The sequence below is a fragment of the Megascapheus bottae genome, chromosome 14 (genome assembly GCF_031878675.1).
Source record: "Megascapheus bottae isolate mThoBot1 chromosome 14, mThoBot2.hap1, whole genome shotgun sequence".
Lineage (NCBI taxonomy): Eukaryota > Metazoa > Chordata > Mammalia > Rodentia > Geomyidae > Megascapheus > Megascapheus bottae.
This window is the reverse complement of record NC_143522.1, coordinates 13,255,348-13,278,316: the sequence shown is the minus strand read 5'-3', so window position 1 is coordinate 13,278,316 and position 22,969 is coordinate 13,255,348. Positions and strand designations below refer to the sequence as shown.

At 48.8% G+C, this 22,969-nt stretch overlaps 1 protein-coding gene across 1 annotated transcript; it reads left to right on the top strand.

The window, feature by feature from the left end:
• Positions 1–1,662: 1,662 nt before the first annotated feature.
• On the top strand, positions 1,663–22,136 carry Tgfb3 (transforming growth factor beta 3). Its single transcript, XM_090344538.1, has 7 exons — positions 1,663–3,143; positions 10,852–11,015; positions 11,263–11,392; positions 15,453–15,560; positions 17,249–17,420; positions 19,726–19,879; positions 21,029–22,136. Exons 1-7 carry the CDS (start codon positions 2,648–2,650, stop codon positions 21,185–21,187), a joined length of 1,383 nt encoding a protein of 460 aa, XP_090200664.1. The 5' UTR covers positions 1,663–2,647; the 3' UTR covers positions 21,188–22,136.
• Positions 22,137–22,969: the final 833 nt, after the last annotated feature.

Sequence of the window (22,969 nt, the reverse complement as noted above, 5' to 3'; positions counted from 1 at the left end):
TGTATGTTGTGTTTTGTGTGTGTGATGTATGCGTGTTTTATGTGGGGCGTGTGTGTGTTGTGTGTGTGATGTATGCGTGTTTTGTGTGTGGTGTGTGTATATATGTGTGTATGTTGTGTGTTGTGTGTGTGATGTATGCGTGTTTTATGTGTGGTGTGTGTATATATGTGTGTATATATGTGTGTATGTTGTGTGTATGTTGTGTGTTCTGTGTGTATATGTGTGTATATTGTGTGTATGTTGTGTGTTTTGTGTGTGTATATGTGTTGTATGTTGTGTGTTTTGTGTGTTGTGTGTTTTGTGTGTATATGTGTGTATGTTGTGTGTTTTGTGTGTGTATATGTGTTGTATGTTGTGTGTTTTGTGTGTGTGTTGTGTGTGTTTTGTGTGTATATGTGTGTGCGTTGTGTGTATGTTGTGTGTTGTGTGTGATGTATGCGTGTTTTATGTGTGGTGTGTGTATATATGTGTGTATGTTGTGTGTATGTTGTGTGTTCTCTGTGTGTATATATGTGTGTATGTTGTGTGTTCTGTGTGTGTATATATGTGTGTATGTTGTGTGTTCTGTGTGTGTATATATGTGTGTATATATGTGTGTATGTTGTGTGTTCTGTGTGTGTATATATGTGTGTATATATGTGTGTATGTTGTGTGTTCTGTGTGTGTATATATGTGTGTATATATGTGTGTATGTTGTGTGTTCTGTGTGTGTATATATGTGTGTATGTTGTGTGTTCTGTGTGTGTATATATGTGTGTATATATGTGTGTATGTTGTGTGTTTTGTGTGTATGTTGTGTATGTCGTGTGTATGTTGTGTGTGTTTTGTGTGTGTGTGTACACCTGCGTCCACTCAGCTGCTCAGGGTTGAAGGCCTAGAAGCTCAGGCGCCGCCCCCCCTCCCCCCTCCACCCCCCCCCCCCCCCGCCCCTCCACAATCATCTGGGAAATGGGCTCGGAACGCGGTGGCTCCGCGGCCTGGCGGGCGGGCGGCGAGCACCGGGGCACCGTGGGCCCCGAGCCGGCGCGCGTGGCGAGGACCGCGGTGCCCCGTCCGGCCCCCCGGGCTCCCGGCCCGTCTCCACCGGCGGCCGGGCCTCGCCAGAGGGCACCCTCGATCTTCCGGAACGCGCCACCATGTTTCCACCGCCCGCTCCCGCTCCCGCCGCCGGCGCCCTCCAGGCGGCCCGCGATCCCTGCGATCGCCCTGCGAGTGGCCGTCCCACGCCCGGACCCCGCGGACCCCGCGGACCCCGCGAACCCCGCGGGGGGCCCGGCCCGGCCCAGCCCGGCCCGAGGACGCGGACCGACAGCCGGCGGGGCGCCGGGGGGCTGCGGGGGCCGAGTCACATTCCAGAAAAACAGCCGACGTGTAGCCGGAGCGACTCCAGGAGGGGCGGGAAGAACGGGGAGAGGCCCGGTGACCGCGGCCAGCGAGGGGACGCGCAAAGGATGTTCAGATGGGCTCGGCCTTCCCCGCGCCTGGTGAAAGCATTAGAATGCGTGCAGCCGAAGAGGCTGCGAGCTGGTCCCGCCCCTCCCCCGCCCCTCCCCCGCCCCCTCCCCCGCCCCCACCCCCACCCCAGGCCCCGACGTCATGGGAGGGAGGTATAAAATTTCAGCAGAGAGAAATAGAGAAAGCAGTGTGTGTGTGTATGTGTGCATGTGTGCGAGAGAGAGAGGGAGAGAGAGAGGGAGAGAGGGAGAGAGGAGGGAGAGAGGGAGAGGAGGCAGGCTCGGCGTCAAGTTCAAGGGAATGAGCCAGAGAGGGCGAGGCAGGGGAAGAAGATGGGGACGGAGGAGTGAGGCGCTTTCCGGCGTGGACTGCAGTGAGCGGCCTCCTGTGTTCTTTTCCTCTTGATTTTTTTTTTCCCTTCTTCTTTTTCTTCTTAAAGAGAAGCAAGGGGCAGGAGCTATGGCCGAGGGAGAAGACAAGCTGAGACGCTGGTGACCGCGGGCGTCTAGGTGGATTGCTGGGGCTGCATCCGCAGGCCTGCCCTCCCTCCTTAGCCACTGCCCCCATCACCCCCGCCCCGGCCAAGGAAGACGAGAGGCAGCGTGAACAAAGTCATTTAGAAAGCCCCGTGGGAGTGTAAACACGAGGAAAAGCATGAATGGAGAGTCAAGTGTGTTCTGCACTGCCCCCACCGTAGCCGGGCCAGCAGCCGCCCGGCCCTGCCTCTCCACACCTCCTCACTGCTGATCTGACTCTTTGGTTTGGTTGTTTTTTTTTAACCATCCCCCCCATCCCCCCACCCCCTCCCCCACGCATCCCCTTTCTTATTCTCCATGAGCACAGAACAAACCGTTTGATTTGGGGACCCAGCCGTTGGTCTGTCTGTGCCTTCTTTACAAGACCCACTTTCTCCCCATCGCCAAGCGGTGTTCGGCACTATCAGATATCCGCTCTATTTATTTTTACCTAAGGAAAAACTCCAGCTCCCTTCCCTCTCCCAGCTGCCTTGCCACCCCTCCCAGCCCTCTGCTTGCCCTCCACCTGGCCTGCTGGGAATCAGAGCCCAGCAAAACCTGTTTAGACACACGGACAAGAATCCCAGCGCTCAGCGGCACACAGTCCGTTCCTTCGTCCTCAGGGTAACCCGCGCTTCCTGGAAGTCTCGAAGTTCTCGTCGCAGTGCAGTGAGTTCATGCACCCTTTTGCCAAGCCTCAGTCTTTGGGATCTGGGGAGGCCGCCTGGTTTTCCTCCCTCTTTCTGCACGTCTGCTGGGATCTCCTCTTCGCCAGGCCTCACTGCCCCCCCCTTCCCCCGGCCCCTCTCCCCCGCTCGCCCATGAAGATGTACTTGCGAAGGGCCCTGGTGGTCCTGGCCCTGCTGGACTTGGCCACGGTCAGCCTCTCCCTGTCCACTTGCACCACTTTGGACTTCGGCCACATCAAGAAAAAGAGGGTGGAAGCCATTAGGGGACAGATCTTGAGCAAGCTGAGGCTTACCAGCCCCCCTGAGCCGTCGGTGATGACCCACGTCCCCTATCAGGTCCTGGCACTTTACAATAGCACCCGGGAATTGCTGGAGGAGATGCAGGAAGAGAGGGAAGAAGGCTGCACTCAGGAAAACACCGAGTCGGAATACTATGCCAAAGAGATCCATAAATTCGACATGATCCAGGGGTTGGCGGAGCACAGTAAGTGGGAATGCTGGCTGCGTGTCTGCTCTGGAGGGGATGATCTGGAGCAGGAACTGCGTGGAAGGAGCCTGACTGGTGTGGGGGGGACACAGCCCCAAGCTCTGGGGCTTGCTGGCACCCAGGCTGTGGTGCGTGGTAGGTGGGTGGGGAAGGAAAGATAGTTCTAGTAAGCCAGATCCTTCTGGGAGGCCGGGAGTCTTCAGAGCCAAACGGCATGCTGAACTCGCATCATATCCCTGACTGATTTTCATTTTGGAATTACATTGTGCCGTCCAGGGAACCAGATGGGTTCCTGCCCATGTGACCATATGGGTAACTGTACGCATATGGGTACCATCAAGGGCTGGGCTGCCTGGAGCCTGGACACCTCGCTCTTCTTCTCCTCGATGTTGCCACAGCTTCGTGTGACACGTCTCCAGCTCAGTTTTTCCAACTTTTGGGAAGCACAGTACCTTGTCCCCAAATTAATGTCTATGAAGCTTTTGGAAGTCCAGGCAAGAGACAGCTTCTTACTGCCTGAGTCCTTGGGTCTACCCCACCCACGTGACTCACGTGAGCAGCGGGGGGAGGGGTATGCACATATGTTCACGTATACCCACACTTTGAGGTCGTAGGGACTTATGTGGCCTCGTATATGCAAATGAGCCTTCCTCCCCCACTCCCCCCCCCCACTCCAGCCCCAAACCAGTGAGCATGGGAGAGCAGGTCGTGGCTCTGGGAGTACAGAGAGGGCTGGGGGCCCTTGGCCTTTGCCCGTGTGGAGAGTGGGTGGTGGGCCCCATGGCTGCGGGGGTGGCAGGGGTGTGAGAGTGGGAGTGTGTCTTCCCAGGAGTCTCCCATCTGCTGAAGAGCTAGGAAGCTTCTGGGTGAGACGCCTGTGTGTGTTTGTACACGTGTGGAAGTCATGTGTGTTTACTGAATGGGGATTTAAAAAACCTCAATACAAGAGAGAGAAATTTGGCAGATGTTAAGAAACTGACAGCCCAGGAAAGAGGAATGCGAGCCACTCTTGCGCCAGACTAGGGAGTAGCTAGCTCTGTTTGCTTTCCTACCAGCAGGTGTCCTCCGCGCCCTGGCTACCCCAGTCCAGGTCCCCCTGGAGGTGGGCTGTGCCTGAAGAGGGGTGGGAGGCTGAAATGGAGCTTGGAGGGTGAGGGTGATCGTGGGCTAACTAGGAATGTGGCTCAAGGGAAGGAACAGAAGAGGGTACCGATGGGTGGACCAGCTCTCCACAAAGGTGTAAAGCGCCCCTTTGGGAGGCGGAGGAGCCTGTGGTTGCTGGCTAGGGGTTCCCATTGCGGCTTCCTGTGGCTGCCTGGAGTGCTCTGCCTTAGGATGTGGCTACCACGATGGGCTAAGGCTGGAGAAGGTGAGGCAAGAGTCAGCTCTCTGCCCTGGGGCAGTGCCTAGAGCCACCTAGCAGCTACATGGCTGAACCCTCAGCACTGGGGTGGCTAACTAAAGCAAAGGAGAGTGGACATCTGAGGCCAGCAGGAGAAATCTCAGGAAAGACAAGGGCAAGAGGGGAGACTCAGACCTTCATGGCCTGAATCAGGAAGAGGAACCCAAAGAACAGGGGATGCTGAGCCCTGAGTACTCCCCCAGCCTGTGGTCCTCAGCTGAGTATGACCGCTTGAGATGGAGACAAAGCTATACAGGTGTACTCAGACTCTGGACCTAAAGGGAGGTCGCCTCTGGCAAGGGCAGGGCCAGGCCCCACAGATGAGAGCAGCTTCAGCAGGTGGCCATACCCATGGGACTGTGGAGTAGTAGTCTGGTCTGGATGGACTCCACCCAGCAGCAGGGTGCTGTTCTGGACCATGAGGAGGTGGGGTGCTCAGCTGGATTCAGGCAGTGCTTACTGGGACCTCCAGCTGCAACAGGAAGCAGGCCCAGCCTCAGCAGCTGTAGGAGGTGACATGGAGCTTGAGTAGAGGTGGACCTGGGCCCACCCTGCAGCTGGCCAGGTGCTGAGTTCACCCAGCATTCACCAAGCACACTTAAGTGTAAAAGAAGTACAAAAGCCCAGCAGTGCTGAGCAGTTGGAGAGCTGGTCCCCAGAGTGTGGGAGAGGGACACCTGTCCTCAACTCCTGAGGCCAGATGGAGTCAGAGCATGTGGGCATTCTAGATCTGTGACATGGCACCAGGATGGTGTCAATGCCAGAGCAGCTACTAGGGGACATGAGATGCCATTCTCTTCCACATTTAGCACTGCCAGCCACCTCCTTTTTCCAGTGAGTGGACACTCAGAGGGTCCTGAGGCAGTAAGGGTCTCTGGGGAGGAACATGGAGAAAGGAATAATTTTTGGTGGTGAGAGTGGAGAGGCAGGCTGTCCTCTGGCTCTGCCCTGTTGTGGATTCTTTGGTCTCTCATTGTATAGATAAGGAGTCCAAAATTCATATCTGTTAAATAGTTTGTCCACAAAAAGCAGGGGTTAAGTATCAGTGTGCATGGAAAGATACATTATTTGTGTGTGTGTGTGTGTGTGTGTGTTGTGTGTGTGTGTGTGTGTGTGTGTTTCTAGGCAAAAGCTCTACTACTTGAGTCACACCTCCAGCCATTTTTGCTTTTTAGTTATTTTTCTAACAGTCTTACATTTTGGCTGAGTCAGCCTGGACCACGATTCTCCTATTTACACTTCCTGAAAGCTAGGACTACTGACATGTGCACTACATCTAGCTTTAATAGGTTGAGATAAGGTCTTTTGAACTTTTCTCATCTGACCTGCTAGGAATATAACATGAGCCACTAGGGGCAGGCTCTAAAGGTCCACATTTAACCTTTAGGCTTCATAGAACTTTGGTTAGGACACAGTTACATTTCATGCGGGTCTTGGCAGAGAGGATAAAAATAGTAATTTCCCTTAAAAGCCAGGTGGTAAAGTGATTGGGGATAATAGTGGGTTTGTTCATAGTTCTCCCTGGTGGTTTTATTGTTGGTTGGTTGGTTGGTTACTTGGTTGGTTGATTTTTGTCCAGGCCATGAATGTTGCCACCTATGTTCTCCCAAATTGAATGAAAGAATTTTCTTTATCTCATGAAGACTCTCAAAGTAGGTCAAATGTCTGGAGGCAAGTGAAAGTTATTCCTTTGTCTTCTCTCCTGTGACATCCAAAATGACCTCTAACCTCCTTCTCCTGAAGGAATTTTATCACCACATCAGATGGTTTGCTAACCCCTGCTGGAGAGCACAGACAAGACTGCCACCTTTCATACTTCTGTAGGATTTTGCCATGGGAAGTGAGTAGGCGCCTTCTCTGAACCACCTTTCCTGTGCCTCTGCCACCAAAGGCATCATCAGTGTAGGTGACAATTTAGCGTCTGTCCTACAATTATGTGTCTGCTGGTAGACGCTTGTTCTGAGCCAAAGATGGCCCAGAGACAAGCAACAAACCCAGAATTCCTGAGCAAAAAAGAAAACTTTGTAGCCTTTAGCTACAAACCATAGATGTTGTTCATGCTGAAAATGAAAATATACTTCCTTTTGAAAGAACTCGTGTCCTTAGAGGCTTGACATTGTACGTGCAATATGGCAGCGATTCTCCAGAGGTGGCCCACTGGTGGGTGAATGCAGATTCCCAGGGCTCACTTCTCCCTTACACAGTCACAACTTCTGGGTTCAGAGGTGGCATCCTGGAGCTGCAGTGAACAAGGGGAAAGCCTCTCGCAGACACAGGCAGGGATGCAGATAGTCTAGAAGAAAAGCGCTGGTCCAGGCACCATGATCAAACACAGGGGACACTTATGCCCTTGGGGTATGGAGAATGTAGGTGTGTGGCAGGGGGGAGGGAGGGGACTTGGGAACTCCTGAGGCCTGTAGGAAGAGGAGACCACTCTGCTCAGTTCCATCTGATGTTTACCTTCAGGAATGTGGGACCCACTTGACTACATTTTGTCACTTCCCCCAAAGAGCAGAGAATTCTGGATCTTTTTGTAAAGATCTCCCAACTTTACACATACACTTAAAATGTTTATGGGATTCAAATCCAAACATTTTAAACACAATGCACTGGCCAAATAATACATCAAATTCACTTAAAAGTTAATCTGTGTAAAGTTTAAAGTCATTAAGGCAGTGGTTCCTCCAACTTCTAGAACATCTGACATAGAAAATTGAAAACAGTGGTTCTCAACCCTGTTTGTATATGGCTCATCTGAAGAGCAAAGGAAGGAAGGGAAGGGAAGGGAGCCAACAAGCAGGCAATTGTGGACCAGCTCCTCAGTCACTGGGGCATGTGGTAAGACCTCACCTGTCCCAGGGGGTTGTGCTGTAGAGCCAGGTTTTTAAATTAGAATGAGCAGGAAAGATTAGACCAAAAGCAGACCTAGCAGCCAGGTGTCTGAAAACATTTTAAAGACAGTTTACTATTTTCTAATTTTTACATGATTTCTATATTTGTCTGGTTTTTGTGTTTTCTTTTTTTTTGTTTCCTTCCCAAAGGATATCTTTCTGCTGGTTGATCTTCTGGGTCCACCCTGACTTGCCAGGGTCTCTGCTTCAATATATGAAGTGTGGTCATATATCTGACCTGGGTTAAGATCCCACATCTGCCACCTACTAGCTGAATGACCTTGGGAAAATCCTTGAACATTTCTGGTACTTTTTCTCATTTGTAGATGGTGAATTTTTATCTATTTTCTTTACTTCCAAGTATTGTTAGAGGAGCAGATGAATAAGTGTGGTGGTACTATTTCATTCCATAATTCACACTCTGATTCATTTTGCCAGTTATTTAAGACATCATTATTACTTGGCAGATTTCATTGTCCAGGAGATTATATTTATATTTCTCTCTCTCCCAGGTTGATCATTTTGTAATCACGAATGATTCTGTGGAGCTTTACTTGCTAGTGCTAATTTACTGTGTCAGCTCATTCCTGTGTGACCTGTCCAAGACCCTTCTGGACATGGCTATCTTTTTATGAAGTGTCTGTTCAGGATGACCCCCACGACAGCAAATGATCTTTCTTACTTCTTTCTTGAAACACTTTAAAATTTCTATGAGGAGTTCATCTTGGCGCACAGGAGTAGGAGTGACAGACAGGAAGAAATGAAGGATGGATGGTCACTAGACTGACCTCTCTTAACACATGGCTTTCTCCATATACTGGCTTCCTACTGTCTTGAGCCTAGTCTGACTCCTCAGTGAAGGGTGCTGGTCCTGAGGTCTTCAGCTCAAGGCTACTGCCCTACCCTTGAACCACAGCACCACTTCCGGTTTTCTAGTGGTTAATTAGAGATAAGGGTCTCATGGACTTTAGTGCCCAGGCTGGCTTTGAACCACAATCCTCAGACCTCATCCTCCTGAGTAGCTAGGATTACAGGCATGAGCTACCATGCCTGGCTATCCTTTATTTTTTTTTACTCTGATACTTGATATACTTGCTTTATATACTTGCTCAGCTTGCTCTTTCTGTTGCTATTCTACCCCTTGAACCATGCCTCCAGCCCAAATTTTTACTGGTTACTTTGGAGATGAAAGCTAGTGAATATTTTTCCTAGGCTGGCTTCTAACCATGACCCAATGGATCTCAGCCTTTTGACTAGCTAGGATTACAGGCATGAGCCACTGGTACTGACTTGCTCATTATAGTTTCTGCACTTGCTCATATAGCTGGAACCAGATTGAAGTCTGATTAAAGACTGCTTGGGAGGGTCATGAGTCTCAGTAGCCTATCCATGTTCAGAATTGTAAACTTGTAAACTTATTCACTGCATTATGTAGCTCTAGGGTTAATGTGCTTGGTATGCTTGAGGTCTTTGGTTCTGATTTCTTGCTCTTGTTCTGTATGTGTTCTTTCAAAGCCAGTTATTAATCAGGGCATCATTAACTGCATTCACACATTTGTTTTCCTAGCATCTGTTCCATTAATTTCCTAAGAACCAATGTCAGGCCCACCAGATGGCAATTTCCAGAGACATATGCACCCTTTCCTAAAGATCAGTAGCGCATTTGCTCCTTCCCAGAGTCTGGTCTGTCCTGCCTTGTCTGTGACTGCTAAACCGCCATGGGGCGATTATGAGCTCATTTCAGCCATGTCTATTATGTGTAGAATCTGGGTCTGGGAGCTTGAATTTCAAGTTCTGCCTGCCGTAGAAAGGTTTCTGTGAGTGTTCACACTCCTCAGACCCTGAGGTTGTGACACCCACCCACAGGAGTGGATAAGGGTCGGGCTTGCATTCTTCTTTATCTGGCTTGGAGGGGTGAGTGGACATCTGCTGCCTTCTGTCCAGTACCCAGGGGCAAAAGGCTGCAGGGAGTGGGGGACATAGGCTGTCATAGCAGGCTGTCAGAGATACAGATTGTGTGTGTGTGTGTGTGTGTGTGTGTGTGTGTGTGTGTGTGTGTGTGTGCGTGCATATTTACTACCATCTGAGCCACTGCTCCACTTCTGGCTTTTTGATGGTTAACCAGAGATAAGGATCTCATAGTCTTTCTCCTCAGGCTGGCTTTGAGATCTCTTAGATCTCAGCCTCCTGAGTACCTAAAATTACAGGCAAAAGCCACTAGCACTCTGCTTGAGGACACAGACTCCTAAAAAGACCAATGGTAACAGCTCACTCAGTACACAGAAACGTCTGTAGGTGTGTGTCAGGTTCAAGATGTGGCTGTCTTGCTGTATGAACCTTACTACATTAGGACTAATGGTGTTGAGTCTGTGACTGTGCGGTTCAGATACTTTCTCTAGCTCTCTGTGGTGGACACGAGAGTCTCCTTGTAGTTGGCCCCCAGTCTACTGTCTACGCCTTCCTTTACCTGGGTGCAGGTTTGTAGCTTTGTGTCTCTCTTCCTATCCTTTCCTCTCCTTTCCTTTCTTTTTTCCTCTTCTTTCTTTGAATCCCTTTCCATGTAAACTTTCTTTCCTCCCCATCCTTCTAATCTAGTCCCCTCTTTCATAAAGGGCCCTGCTTCCTGCAGCCACTTCTGGACTCTTCTCTCTGGCCCAGTAGTCTAAGTCCATATGTTAATGACTTCCTTTGAACATTTCTCCTCTGGAAGGTAGGGACTGTGTCAATTCTCCTTTTCCTCCATGGCTAATGCTAGTGGTGCATAGCCTTTACTCTATAGATGTTTGATAAATGAATGACTGCCCAAATGAACAAGCACCTGGATGAAACAAATAAGCTCTAAGATAACTAAACTACTGGGGGGGGGTTTATGTTGTAGGAGAATAGGAAAATCAGGCTAGAGGGCTCAGTGGGTTTGAAATATCAAGGAGATGGGAGAAGAGAGTAAACGTGTGGCACTCACCAGTCTTGGTGTTATGTCCTGGGGTTCTGAGGTCTCCCTGCTCCTCATTCAGGACTGGGTGTGACTGGTTTTTTTTGTTTTTTGTTTTTTTTTTTGCTAGTTGTGGGACTTCAACTCAGGGCCTGAGCACTGTCCTTGGACTTTCTCAAGGCTAGAGCTCTACCACTTGAGCCTCAGCACCACTTTCAGCTTTTTTCTATGTATGTGGTACCGAGGAATCGAACTCTGGCCTTCATGCATGCTAGGCGAGCACTTTAACCACTAGGCCAAACTCCCGGCCCCTGAGTGTTACTCCTGGATCACCAAGAAACTTCCTCCCATCTCTCTCAGGTGTGAGGCCTCCTGCATCTAGGGAGGTGCCAAGCAGAGCTCTGGCCACTTGAACACTTGTCTGTTGGTGGCTCATCATTGTTGGAGGTTCATATTGTGTCCCATTACTTTGTCTTGTAGATGAGCTGGCTGTCTGTCCCAAAGGAATTACCTCCAAGGTTTTTCGCTTCAACGTGTCCTCAGTGGAGAAAAATGGAACCAATCTGTTCCGGGCAGAGTTCCGGGTCTTGCGGGTGCCTAATCCCAGCTCCAAGCGCACAGAGCAGAGGATTGAGCTCTTCCAGGTACTCCTGCCCAGGCCCAAAAGCCAGTTCCTCTACCCTGGACAACCTTCACGGGCACAGCACTCAGACTGAGCCTCAGTCTCCAGATCTGTCATTAAGAGGGGTGGGTTACTCGGGGTGTGTGAAAGGCACAGCATCCAGTAACACTGACTTCCCATTGCCTCCCGCCCCGCCTCGCCCCGGAGACCCATCTATCTTTGTTGTATTATCCTGGCCTTGGGTACTTACGCCTTCCTCTGCCCTGTAGATCCTTCGGCCAGATGAGCATATCGCCAAGCAGCGCTACATTGGTGGCAAGAATCTGCCCACTCGGGGCACCGCTGAGTGGTTGTCTTTTGATGTCACTGACACAGTACGTGAGTGGCTGTTACGCAGAGGTAGGTGGCCCCAGGGCAAGTGCTTCAGGACCCACTGTTCATCCCATCTGGGCTCAAAGCCTATCTTTCTCACTGATTCTATTTAGCCTTCCTTTACTCAATGTGTGTTTCCTAAATGCGGTTTCTAAGTCAGGCCGAAGTGGAAGTCAAGGGATTTAGCAGTAAACACACAGATGAGGTCCCAGGACTCAGGGGATTGCATTTTGGTGGGACAGACATAATATACAAGTAAACATACTGAGGCGTAAGAACTGCTGGTTATTTTGGAAAATAGAAAGGCCTGAGGTGATAAAGACTGGGGGAGCCAAGACCAGATACTCTAAGGAAGGGATGCGTATACTGACATCGGGTAATAAGAAGGAGCCAGCCCTGGAAGGTCAGGTAGAACGAAGGTAAAGGCTATCCACAGCAATGGAAACCTTGAGGTCCAGGTCTTCATTTTGTAAAGCAACTTGATTTGTTATAGTAGAATTATGGGGTAAAATGAGCTGGAACCACATGACCTCACAAGCCACAGGAAGGATGCAGGACTTATTCCAAGTGTGATGAGAAGCTAGGAGTGTGCTGTCAGCAAGCTGGGGATGTAGGTAAGGTAACCGGGCTTATACCGCTGAAACATTCCTCCATCCTACTATGAAGTCAAAGGCAAACCAGTTAGACACCATTGCAGCAGCCTGAATTAAGTCAACGGTTTAGACTGGTACAGGAGTTGGTTACAGAAATTATATAGATTTGTTCCGTATTGTTACCCCCCCCCACTGGATTCACTTTGAACTCAGGGCCTCCCACTTGCTCAGCTTGTTCATGGGTTGGTGCTCTATCCCTTGAGTCATATCTCCAGCCCTCCTTTATGCTGGTTATAGAGTCTTGTGGCTTTCCCTGTTTATACTGGCTTTGATCTATGATCTTTTGGATCTCAGCTTCCTGAATAGCCAGGATTAAAGGCACGAGCCACCAGTGTTTGACTTGTTCTGTATTTGGAGGTAAAGCCAACAGCTTGTGAAGACACAAGAGCAATCTTGGTTGACTTCTACATTTTTGGAATAGCAGCCAGGTAGTAGCCCATTGGAGTAGGGAAGACTGGTAAAAGAAGTTTGGGGGCAAGTTCTGCTTTGGCAATTAATTTGCAAAGCTCTGATGATCATCCAAGGAGAACTATATTAGAAGCATGTTAAGCTTTCCATGTCCTGACTGACTTACCCACTCACCGTGTCTCCACACCTGGAAGGTGACGGAATAGTTCCCCGGCAGCATGCCTTATGAGGTGCGTGAAGGATCAAGTGCATGCTAGAAAACATCTCGACTTTCAATGTGTGTTATAAGAATAAGCTTTCAGAGGGAAGGGGTAATATTATCCAAAAAGAAATGTACTCTTTATCTGACTTATGTAACTGTAACCCCTCTGAACATTATCATTATTATAACAATTTTTTAATAAAAGAATAAGCTTTCAGGGCTGAGAATATGGCTTAGTGGTAGAGTGCTTGCCTAGCATGCATGAAGTCCTGGGTTTGATTCCTCAGTGCCACATAAACAGAAAAAAAAAGCCATAAGTGGTGCTGTGGTTCAAGTGATAGAGTACTAGCCTTGAGCAAGAGAAGCTCAAGGACAGTGTCCAGACTCTATTCAAATCCCAGGACTAGCAAAAGAAAGAAAGAAAGAAAGAAAGAGAGAGAGAGAAAAAGAGAGAGAGAGAGAGAGAGAGAGAGAGAGAGAGAGAGAGAGAGAGAGAGAGAGAGAGAGAGAGAGAGAGAGAGAGGGAGGGAGGGAGGGAGGGAGGGAGGGAGGGAGGAAAACTTTCAGCCAGGCACCAATGGCTTACATCTGTAATCCTAGCTATTCAGGAGGCTGAGATCTGAGGATTGGGCTGAGATCTGAGGATTGTTCTTTGAAGCCAGTCAGGGTAGGAAAGTCATGAGACTCTTATCTTCAATTGAGCACCAAAACCAGCTAGACATGGAGCTGTGACTCCATGGTAGAGCACTAGACTTGGGTAAAAAAGCTCATAGGTAGCCCTAAGGCTCTGAGTTTAAGCCCCAGGACTGGCACACACACACAAAGAAGCTTTCATCATGCCAGATAAGGCCCAGAGTAAAGTCACTGGGCCAAGGTTATCCAGCCTGGACTAGAATTTGGGTCTCTTCTCCATGTGTCTCATGGCACAGTGCTCCATTATGTCTGTCCTTTACTACTCAGTGGTAGTAGTGGGAGTTATGCATAGTAACCCTACCTGTTCCTTTTTCCTCTAATAATTTTCCTCTATTGGAATGGGGACACGGCTCAAATGAGAGTCCTTACCTAAAAAGAACAAAGCCCTGTGAGTTCAAACCCCAATACTGCCCAAGTACGGAAGCTGAGTTTGCAAATCCTTGTCTAAGGGGCCTTTTTGGTGGTCAAGTTGGCAGATGATGGGCTGGAGATCCTTCCTGCTTCTGGGCACAAAGGCAAAGGCTGGGAGAACCCACGAGGCTCTGCCAACAGCAGCACTGTTTGGGAATTCTGACTCAGACGTTCTCTGCTTAGCCACAGAAAGGAGGGGCTGGGGAAATGAATCTCCTAGCTTCCCTGTCTGTTTCGGAGCAGCTCCACCTGGATTTCTTTGAAGCCCTGGGCACTTGGAGTTCTTATTTTCACAGCTGCAGGACTCAGTGAGAAGCTGGCAGAATCATTTCCATCTTCCTTGAGCCATCAGAAAAGGACAATTTTGTAATAAAGCCTGTGGCTTCCCCACCCACCATCCCACTGTTGCCAGCTGAGGTTGGTTCTTCATTGCAAACCTCAAGTTCTCACCTAGGCAGATTCTACCTTCCTTTCTCCAGAAACACTAGGCCTTTGCTTATACCGAGCTCAGGAGTCCCATCAAGAATTCACAGCCTCATACCAGGCTGAAAATGGACTCCAAATTAAAACCATTGTTGTTGTGGATGGATGAGGACCTGCATTATCTAAGTGGACTTGGAGTCACTCAGCAGGCATCTGAGAGTCTGTGTGCACTAGGTCCCAGAGCTGGCTGGAGCCCTGTCTGAGATGAAGAATCCAGGTCATCATATCTTTGTTCTTTTATGGTCTGAAGCTTTGTAGCTGTAGAGCAAGGACCTGTTCCCCCCACCCCCCAGCTTTATGCTGGGGACAGTTATACACTAAGAAAGCACAGTCATTTGGCATCACATGTGGGCATTTTTCTTGGTGTTCTCTGTTGTCTACTCCTTGCCCTTCCTTGTCTCTTAACAAGGCATGCTGGTATAAACCTATAATCCCTGCACTTGGGAGGCTAGGACAGGAGGCCTGTATGTTCGAGGCCAGTTTGAGCTACATAGCAAGGCACTATTAAAAAAAAAAAAAAGTGGGATCTGGGGCTCTGGCACTATAATTCAAAGGCTAAGAATCCCAAAACTACCAACCTTGGGCAAGCCATTTAATTTCCCTAAGCCTCAATGTCCTCATATGCATACTGGGATCCAATGGTCTTTATCCTGTGGGGCAATTACTGAGGTTCAACGTGCTAGTATCTGACAAGCCAGAGAGCAATGCCGGGCCTACAGTAATGATCCACACCGCTGATGGTGCTTGCTGTCATTTCTGTGTCCGCCACTAGCCAGGTGAGGCCACTCTGTCATGCTGGCCACATGTTCCCCAACAATCAGAACCTGGCCACAAAACATCTCTCCTGCGCCTCCTCAGCACCTTGAACAGGAAGTACACATGGCGTTGGGTTGCTCTCTTAAGCTGCCCCTGCTCCTTCTCGCTGCCTTACTGCAGGGGGTCATCCCTCCTTCCTCCTGTGTGCCCACTTCCTGTATTCTTGTTCTTTTGTCTCTGCGCAACATTTTCTTTTCATATTGTCCTTTGAAAATGGACGACCGTTTCTATTCTCTTTTCTGGGAGCCATACCAGTCACTTCCAGTTTTGGCTGTTTGTGGAGTCTATGGTGTACAAAGGCCCGTTCTGTATTTTGGAAGCTCTTTCTGTCTCCTGTGATTCTCAGTACCACTCAGTTCCTGGCCCACCATGGCCTCGTCACACCCTGCTTTTCTCACTGACTCTGGGTCTTACTTTGCAGAGTCCAACTTAGGTCTGGAAATCAGCATTCACTGTCCATGTCACACCTTTCAACCCAATGGAGACATCCTGGAAAACGTTCACGAGGTGATGGAAATCAAATTCAAAGGTAACAGGAATGGACATGTGGGAGAGCGTGGAGGGGCAGCTCACAGGACAGGACAGAGCAGGAGAACCCAACGAGATCCCCATGAAAAGGAACTAACGTTCTTCATAGGAAGAATAGCCAACTCATTCATACTTCAGTAAATCTGCTTTTCCCCAAGAGCAATGAACATGGCATTCAGCTTGCAGATCTAGAGATTGTATTAGCCCTGGGTGAAACAAGTCAGCTGGCTATCTGTTCAGAGCCCAGGGAAAAAAGGCACCAGAACCTCTTTCACAGGGTTAAATTAAATGAGGTAACAAACGTAAAGCAGCTTCAAGAATGCTTAACAAATAAGAGCTGCCTTCTCTCTCTCTAAAATAAACCATGGGGTCCTGAGCATGAGGACCGCCGATCTTATCAGGCCCACCTGATCCTTGCCCAGTGGTTGTCTGAGTTTTGGTGATGGTTTCAAGGTTCATTTGACCACATGTGGTTGTGTAGAGATGGAAGTAGTTAAGAGTTCTTTATGGGTTTCCAAAAGTTTCCCAGAGATACCAGCTCTGACAGTCTGGAGTCCAGAGAAGCTATCTTTTCCTGTCCTAGTTTCATTTTGGGCAACTGAGGAATGCTTGCTGTCAGAAGCTCATTTGAGAAAAGGTGCGCTCTTGCCTCCTGTGTCTTAGCATGGAATCAATTCTAGAACATGCTCTTCCTTTTTTTTTTTCCAGTCCTGGGCTTGAACTCAGGCCCTGAGCCCTGTCCTTGGGCTTTCTCAAGGCTAGCACTCTACCACTTGAAACACAGCACCATTTATGGCTTTTTTCCTATGTATGTGGTACTGAGGAATGGAACTCGGGTCTTCATGCATGCTAGGCAAGCACTCTACTACTTGGCTAAACTCCTGCCCCCCTTTTTTTCCCAATTTTTAATGACAAGGATTTGACATCCTAATAACAGAATGTTAGAGGTCAGAAATTCAGAACCCTTACTTGGAGGCCAGGCTAAGATGAAACCCTCCTTCATGTGAATATGTAAATTCTACTGCTCATGTCCTGTCCAGGTAAAGTTGGACAAACAGCTGGCTTCCGTCCTTCATGAACTACATCTCCAGCTAGTTGAGATTCCATCTAAGTCAGACTTGTCTGGGATTTTTTTTTTTTCCTCCCCAGTTGGAATAGATTCAGATGGATTCAGGTTCTTTCTCAGAACGAGTTTACGAAGCCATTCTTATTATCTCACCTGAATTTTATAGTGAACACACATCTGAACTCATAAGAGCAATGGAAATAGTAACCATCATTCAGTTTTGTTTCTGTACCCCACTCCCATTCAAGCTATGTTAAATTAGGACTCCTTGAATTCACAGGATTCTAAGTCTCAAAATGAAACCAATAACCAAAGGCATGTGTTAGCTGCCCACCAGGTGATAGAGATGCGTTATGGCTTCATAATGATTTCCAGGCAGCATCTCCAGAAGGGCTTTCTGCCCTCTAGAATATTCTGTGCAGGAGTCAAGAGGGGCTCTGAACATACTATGATTGCACATACTATAATTGTAGTTGCTCAGCTCAGTCTTCCTATGGGAGATACTGAGGTACGGCTCACCCAGCCTGCTTCTCCTTGGCAATGCGGGGCTGGGGTAAGGAGACAGCTGTCAAAGACTCTGCTTTTCAGAGACTGGAGATTGTCTTTGTCCTTCCCTTCTGCAGGGGTGGACCACGACGATGACCATGGCCGTGGAGACCTAGGGCGCCTCAAGAAGCAGAAGGACCACCACAACCCTCACCTGATCCTTATGATGATTCCCCCACACCGGCTCGACAACCCAGGCCAGGGGGCTCAGAGGAAAAAGCGGGCCCTGGACACCAACTACTGCTTCCGGTGAGCCTGGGCCCCCGCGGGGACCACCATGTACCGTGGGCCTCCTCAGACCGAAGCCACACATACTGCACATAACTGTCCAGAAAAGATTGGAAAGCTTTTTACAAACCTTCCCGTTTTTCTGCACCTCAGCTTCATCAGGGCCTGGATGGGCAAATGAGGAAAACAGGGTGGAGAGAGCATAGGGAGAATAATTGGAATGGGGGAAGCTTGCCCGAGCCTCCTTGGGGTTTTCGTGTTTTCCGTACTTGCAGGGCATGCTCGTGTGGGAAGAGGTCAGTGCAGCAGTGTCCATGAAATGCTCAGTTCTAAGTAGAGTGAGCGAGGATGCCACTGGGAGGGGGGATATAGGACAGCCTCTTTTTATGGGGGAAATTTGACCTAGAGAAATTAAATGAATTCAGAAACTCTCCAGTAACCTTTGTTGCTCAAAAACGTAGATGGAGAAGGCCCGGCTTCTTCCCTTCCATTGGAGGGGTGGACTGCTCACATACACAGGGGAACTGGCTTGTCTGCATGCCCGAAGGTGTGAGGGTGAAGTCCTTTGCACAGCAGGATCCGGGGTTCATGCACAGATACAGGGAAGGCTTCAGCAGGGCTTGGGATTTGAGCAGAGCTTTGGAGAATGGAGAAGGCAGGAAGCTCTAGGGGTAAAGGGTCTGCCACACAAGATGCCTGAAAGCAGCCAGCCTGGGGAATGACTTGGGGAATTCCTGAGATCTGGAAACTGTGTCTGTGAAGAACAACGGAATCAATGAGGGATGTCACACCTGGAGAACAGACAGATCTGGTCTCTGCCATCTGTCTGCAGGTTGGCAGATAGAAATGTTCTGTGTGTCGTTATCAGTGAGACGTGATTGCTTTTGGCTGCAAGCAACAGTGACTTCGGCCATGGAGAGTTCTGTTCACAAGAGCTCTGTGGTAGCAGATTTGAGTTTGGTCTGGCTGCTTAATCATGCCATTTAGGACATGGGTTTTCCCTCTTTCCAGGCTGGTGTGGTTGGTATGCTAGCTCTTGATCCTATATCATAGTGATTGTTAGCAGGGAGCTGGTCCATGTTGAAGACAAGAGAGGGGAGAGGAAAGAGCTAGCAATCTTCCCCTCCATCTGTTGCTTTTATAAACAATCTTCATTCTCTCCCCACCCCTATGGTGTTGGGCCCAAGCCCAGGACCTTGCACATGATCCTAGTTCAAAGCTAGCCCAGGTAGAAAAGTCCATAACATTATCTCTCATTAACTAGCAACAATCTGGAAATGGAACTGGGGTTCAAGTGGTAGAGTGCCAGCCCTGAATGAAAAAGCCAAAGGGTAGTGCTCAGGCCCTGAGTTCAAGCCTCAATACTGGCCCAAAAACAAAATGAACTTTCCAAAAACTCACCCTAACCCCCTAACTCCTTCTCACATGTCTGACTGGCCATTACTGGATCACATCACTACCTCTGCCTGCAAGGATGGTCAAGAAAGCGAGTAGTGTTACAGACTGTCATGTGAGGTAGCATGGGAGAAAGTGGTACAAATGGCAACTTCAAAGATGACCCTGTAGTCTGCTATGCTTCCATCAAGAAGACAGATTTGGGTTAGTCATTGTCTCTGGAAGTAGCACATTTCAGGTCTCAGCAGAAATGCACTGAAGCAGAGGCTAGCTGCCCACTTAACAAGCAGCACTGCCAAGTAGGTTTTTGTAGGCAACAGGATTGCAGGCAATCGTTTGGTTATATGGGGATATGGTTCTACTAGGAGAGGCCTTTTGGCTAAATGTAGTCTACGAAGCATAGTATATAGCATGCAGACTGTGCAAGCTGAGTTTATTTCTAGTTAGATTCATACTCAGAAGTTATCATAAAACCAATCTTAACGAAGCTGGTTTAGCTAATAACCTCTAGTACTTGCCTGGCTATGGAGCATGTTATATCCATTCTGATTTGTGATGTACAAGGGGACAAGACTCTTTACTGGGCCGGGAGTTTGGCCTAGTGGTAGAGTGCTTGCCTAGCATGCACTAAGACCCGGGTTTGATTCCTCGGTACCACATACATAGAAAAAAGCCGGAAATGGTGCTGAAGCTCAAGTGGTAGAGCTCTAGCCTTGAGAAAGTCCAAGGACATTGCTCAGGCCCTGAGCTCAAGCCCAGGACAGGCAAAAAAAAAAAAAAAAAAAAAAAAACAACAACTCTTTACTGCCCCTCATTTAGCATTCTGTCTCCTATTTCAACTTTAGGATCCTGGTTTCAATACAGGAAAATGCCTTCAGGTCTCAACCCCATGCACTTGAACTTGATTTTCTGTCAATGTTTTTCATCCTAGCAACTTGGAGGAAAACTGCTGTGTGCGGCCCCTCTACATTGACTTTCGGCAGGATCTGGGCTGGAAATGGGTCCACGAACCTAAGGGCTACTACGCCAACTTCTGCTCAGGCCCTTGCCCATTCCTCCGCAGTACAGACACAACCCACAGCACGGTATGGTGCTAGGAGCATGCCAACAGGACCCTGAGGTTCAGCCAACTAGGACATTTGTTAAAAAGCATGAATGAGGGGTTGCATGTTGAATGAGTGAATGATTATCTGGAGTGAGTAAAATCCCTCTAATAAATATCCTGATCTTTGCATCTCAGCCCTATGCTAATCTGTCCCACCAAGCCTATCATAGAGGTTGAGGGGGAAGCTCAGTGGTAGAGTTTAGACTTAGCATGCTTGAGGCCCTATGTTCAATTCCTAGCACCCCTCAAAAAAATTTTAACTCATTTTTTAAAGAATTGCCTTGACTAAAGCATTCGTACAATGCAAGTTAACTGTCATATGACCTGGCCGGCAAGGAACATAAGGTTTCTGCCACATTATAGGCTCAGGCCTGTAATGCTAGATCCTAAGGAGGCTAGGATCTAAAGACTGAAGCTTGGAGCCAGCCTAGCCAGGAAAGTCCATGAGTCTTATCTCCAATGAACCAGCAAAAATCTAGAAGTGGAGATGTGGAACAAGTGGTAGAGCCCTAGCTATGAGCAAACAAACAAAGAAAAGGTAAAGAGATAGGACCCAGGCCCTGAGTTCAAGCCGTGGTACCAGCATGCATGTGCATGCATGTGTCACGTGTGCAAGCACACACACACGCACACACAGAATACTCTTACAATTGCATCTTCTGAACATACAAAGTTATTTTGAAAGTGTGGAGGGGAGACGAGTGCCCAACCTCTGAAACTTTCTTTCCAAGAGGAACAAAAAAGGGCAGTGATTTGTAAAGCCCATTTCCTTGTACTTAGTCAGGACTGCATTTAGTAAGTCTGGGTACTTACTAAATGGCCTATGCCACTAGTTAGTGAGACCCTTTCTCACTAACGTGATCAGTTACAGCAAGGAAGGGCAAAGGAGTTGCTTTCTTACTAGTGAAGGACATCCTTAATCAAACAAAAGTCCCCTACTATTAACTCAGACAAGTGCACGTGTTCTGCACTTTGCTCCAGTGGGTGAACGCACGTTGTCTCTCACTGAACTGTGCTCCTACAATTGTTCTTAGTAGCAGGGGCCATTCTACCCTCAGAGTAGAATTCCTGGGCTGAGGACCTGTGGCACGGCTCTATCACCTCTGAACGCTATGGTCTCTATCTCCAGGTGCTGGGATTGTACAACACCCTGAACCCTGAAGCATCTGCCTCCCCCTGCTGCGTGCCCCAGGACTTGGAGCCCCTGACCATTCTGTACTACGTGGGCAGGACCCCCAAGGTGGAGCAACTCTCCAACATGGTGGTGAAGTCCTGTAAGTGCAGCTGAGGCTGGGCCTGCGACAGAGAAGGGCGAACTGCCACTGCGGACTGCCCTGTTCCTTGGGAAACCAAAGCGACAGACCTCACCTACAGGCCTGGGGCCCACACCCGTGGCTCCTGGTGAACGGCTGAAATGGAGGCCTCCTTCTGGACATTTCTCTTTCTTGCTGGCTCTGAGAATCACTGTGGTAAAGAAAGTGTGGACTGGTTAGAGGACGTGACCTCTTTGAGAACACAGTACTTCTGTGGTGCAGACAGAGGTGGTAGGGTGGAGGAAGAACGGCAAGTGGACAGGTCGTGTGGCAGTGGGATTTGGGATACCCTGGGGAGGAGCAGGGCAGAAGGTGGCCAGACTGGAAGACATTTTGGGATCTGTGGTTTGGTTTGCTGGTGTGTCATCTGCTTTGGAGAATCCGATGATGTTATAGGAGGCAAGATTTTTTTTTTTTTTTTTTTTTGAGACAGGTTACCAAGACAAAGTCCCAGAATTGTATCTTGCATTGCCTGGGATTAAAGACAACTCTTTTTTTTTTTTTTTCTCCAAATTGTCTTCTCTCCATCAGTCAGCATCATGGCTTCTTACAGGTACTGCAATGAGTTCCTGGGCCAAGCAACTACATTGGGCCCATGGGGATGCTCAACTCAGAAGAAAAGGTGGGAATGAGCTTTCCTGTTTGCCCTCTGCAGAGGCCCCTTCTCCTGCCTTCCTCTCTGGTCATATGGCCCCGGGACATGTGGCTAGACACCTTCCAGGTCAGGGTGAACGTGTCTGGATTCCGGGTCCAGGCAGCCTGGGCATCAGGGATTCCCCTTCTCTGGCCCCCACGACCCTGTGTTCCTTTGTTCCTGGGAGCAGGTGCTACATGTCAGGCACTTGGGGAGGCTGCACGTGCGCCACACAGTGACTTGGCCCCAGACTGAGGTATAAAAATAAATACGAATTATTACTCTCAAAACCTTTGTAGAAATAAATATTTCCAGAGAATTGTGGATGATTTCATCTTCTGGGAGACTGTTTCTAGAACATAAAAACCTTTTCTAAGGTGAATGTCTGACTCCATAAATAGTCTTCTTACCCTCTTCTTAACATCATGTCTGCATCTACTACTCAGACATAACTGGAACCCAAGCAGAGAACTGCAGACGTCACTTCACTGCTTAGTGTGGACGTGCTGGCAGGTGGACACACCGGGTTGCCTCTTCTGTCTGAGAGGAAGGCGTTGTTGTCTGTGCATTCTTCCTTTTCATGAAACAGAGATACTGGCTCAGATTTGCACCAAGTTAACTTCCTAGTAACTTCAAGGTGTTAACTCTTTTTTTGGGGGGGGGGCAGTCCTGGGCTTGAGCTCAGGGTCTGAGCACTGTCCTTGGACTTTCTCCAAGGCTAGAGCTCTACCACTTGAGCCTCGGTTTTTTTCTATGTATGTGGTACCAAGGAATTGAACCCAGGTCTTTGTGCATGCTAGGCAAGCACTCTACCACTAGGCCAAACTCCCGGCCCCAAGGTGTTAACTCTTACATATGGAAATATGGCTTTGTGTATTCCATCTAACAACCCATTTCATCAGTTTTGAAAATCTCAGCTCAGCTCCCAAATTATTTGAACATTAAAGTGCCTCAGGCAAATGGCCTAAGAGGCAAATTCTGTCATTGAGTTCACCTGAAAGAGCCAACCTGGAAGCCTTTTTCAGACTCTGGGCCTCTTGCTGTGGTGTGGAACTCTGGGAGAGGGCAAGGAAAGCACAATTTGATAGTGTTCTTTCCAACCACAGTTCCCAGACCTCGACAT

Excerpts from the sequence above, each read along its gene's own strand:
- Tgfb3 (XM_090344538.1), top strand. The coding sequence starts at position 2,648 with ATGCACCCTTTTGCCAAGCCTCAGTCTTTGGGATCTGGGGAGGCCGCC. Across the intron at positions 3,144-10,851 it reads CCAGGGGTTGGCGGAGCACA|ATGAGCTGGCTGTCTGTCCC; the intron begins GTAAGTGGGAAT and ends TTTGTCTTGTAG. Across the intron at positions 11,393-15,452 it reads TGAGTGGCTGTTACGCAGAG|AGTCCAACTTAGGTCTGGAA; the intron begins GTAGGTGGCCCC and ends CTTACTTTGCAG.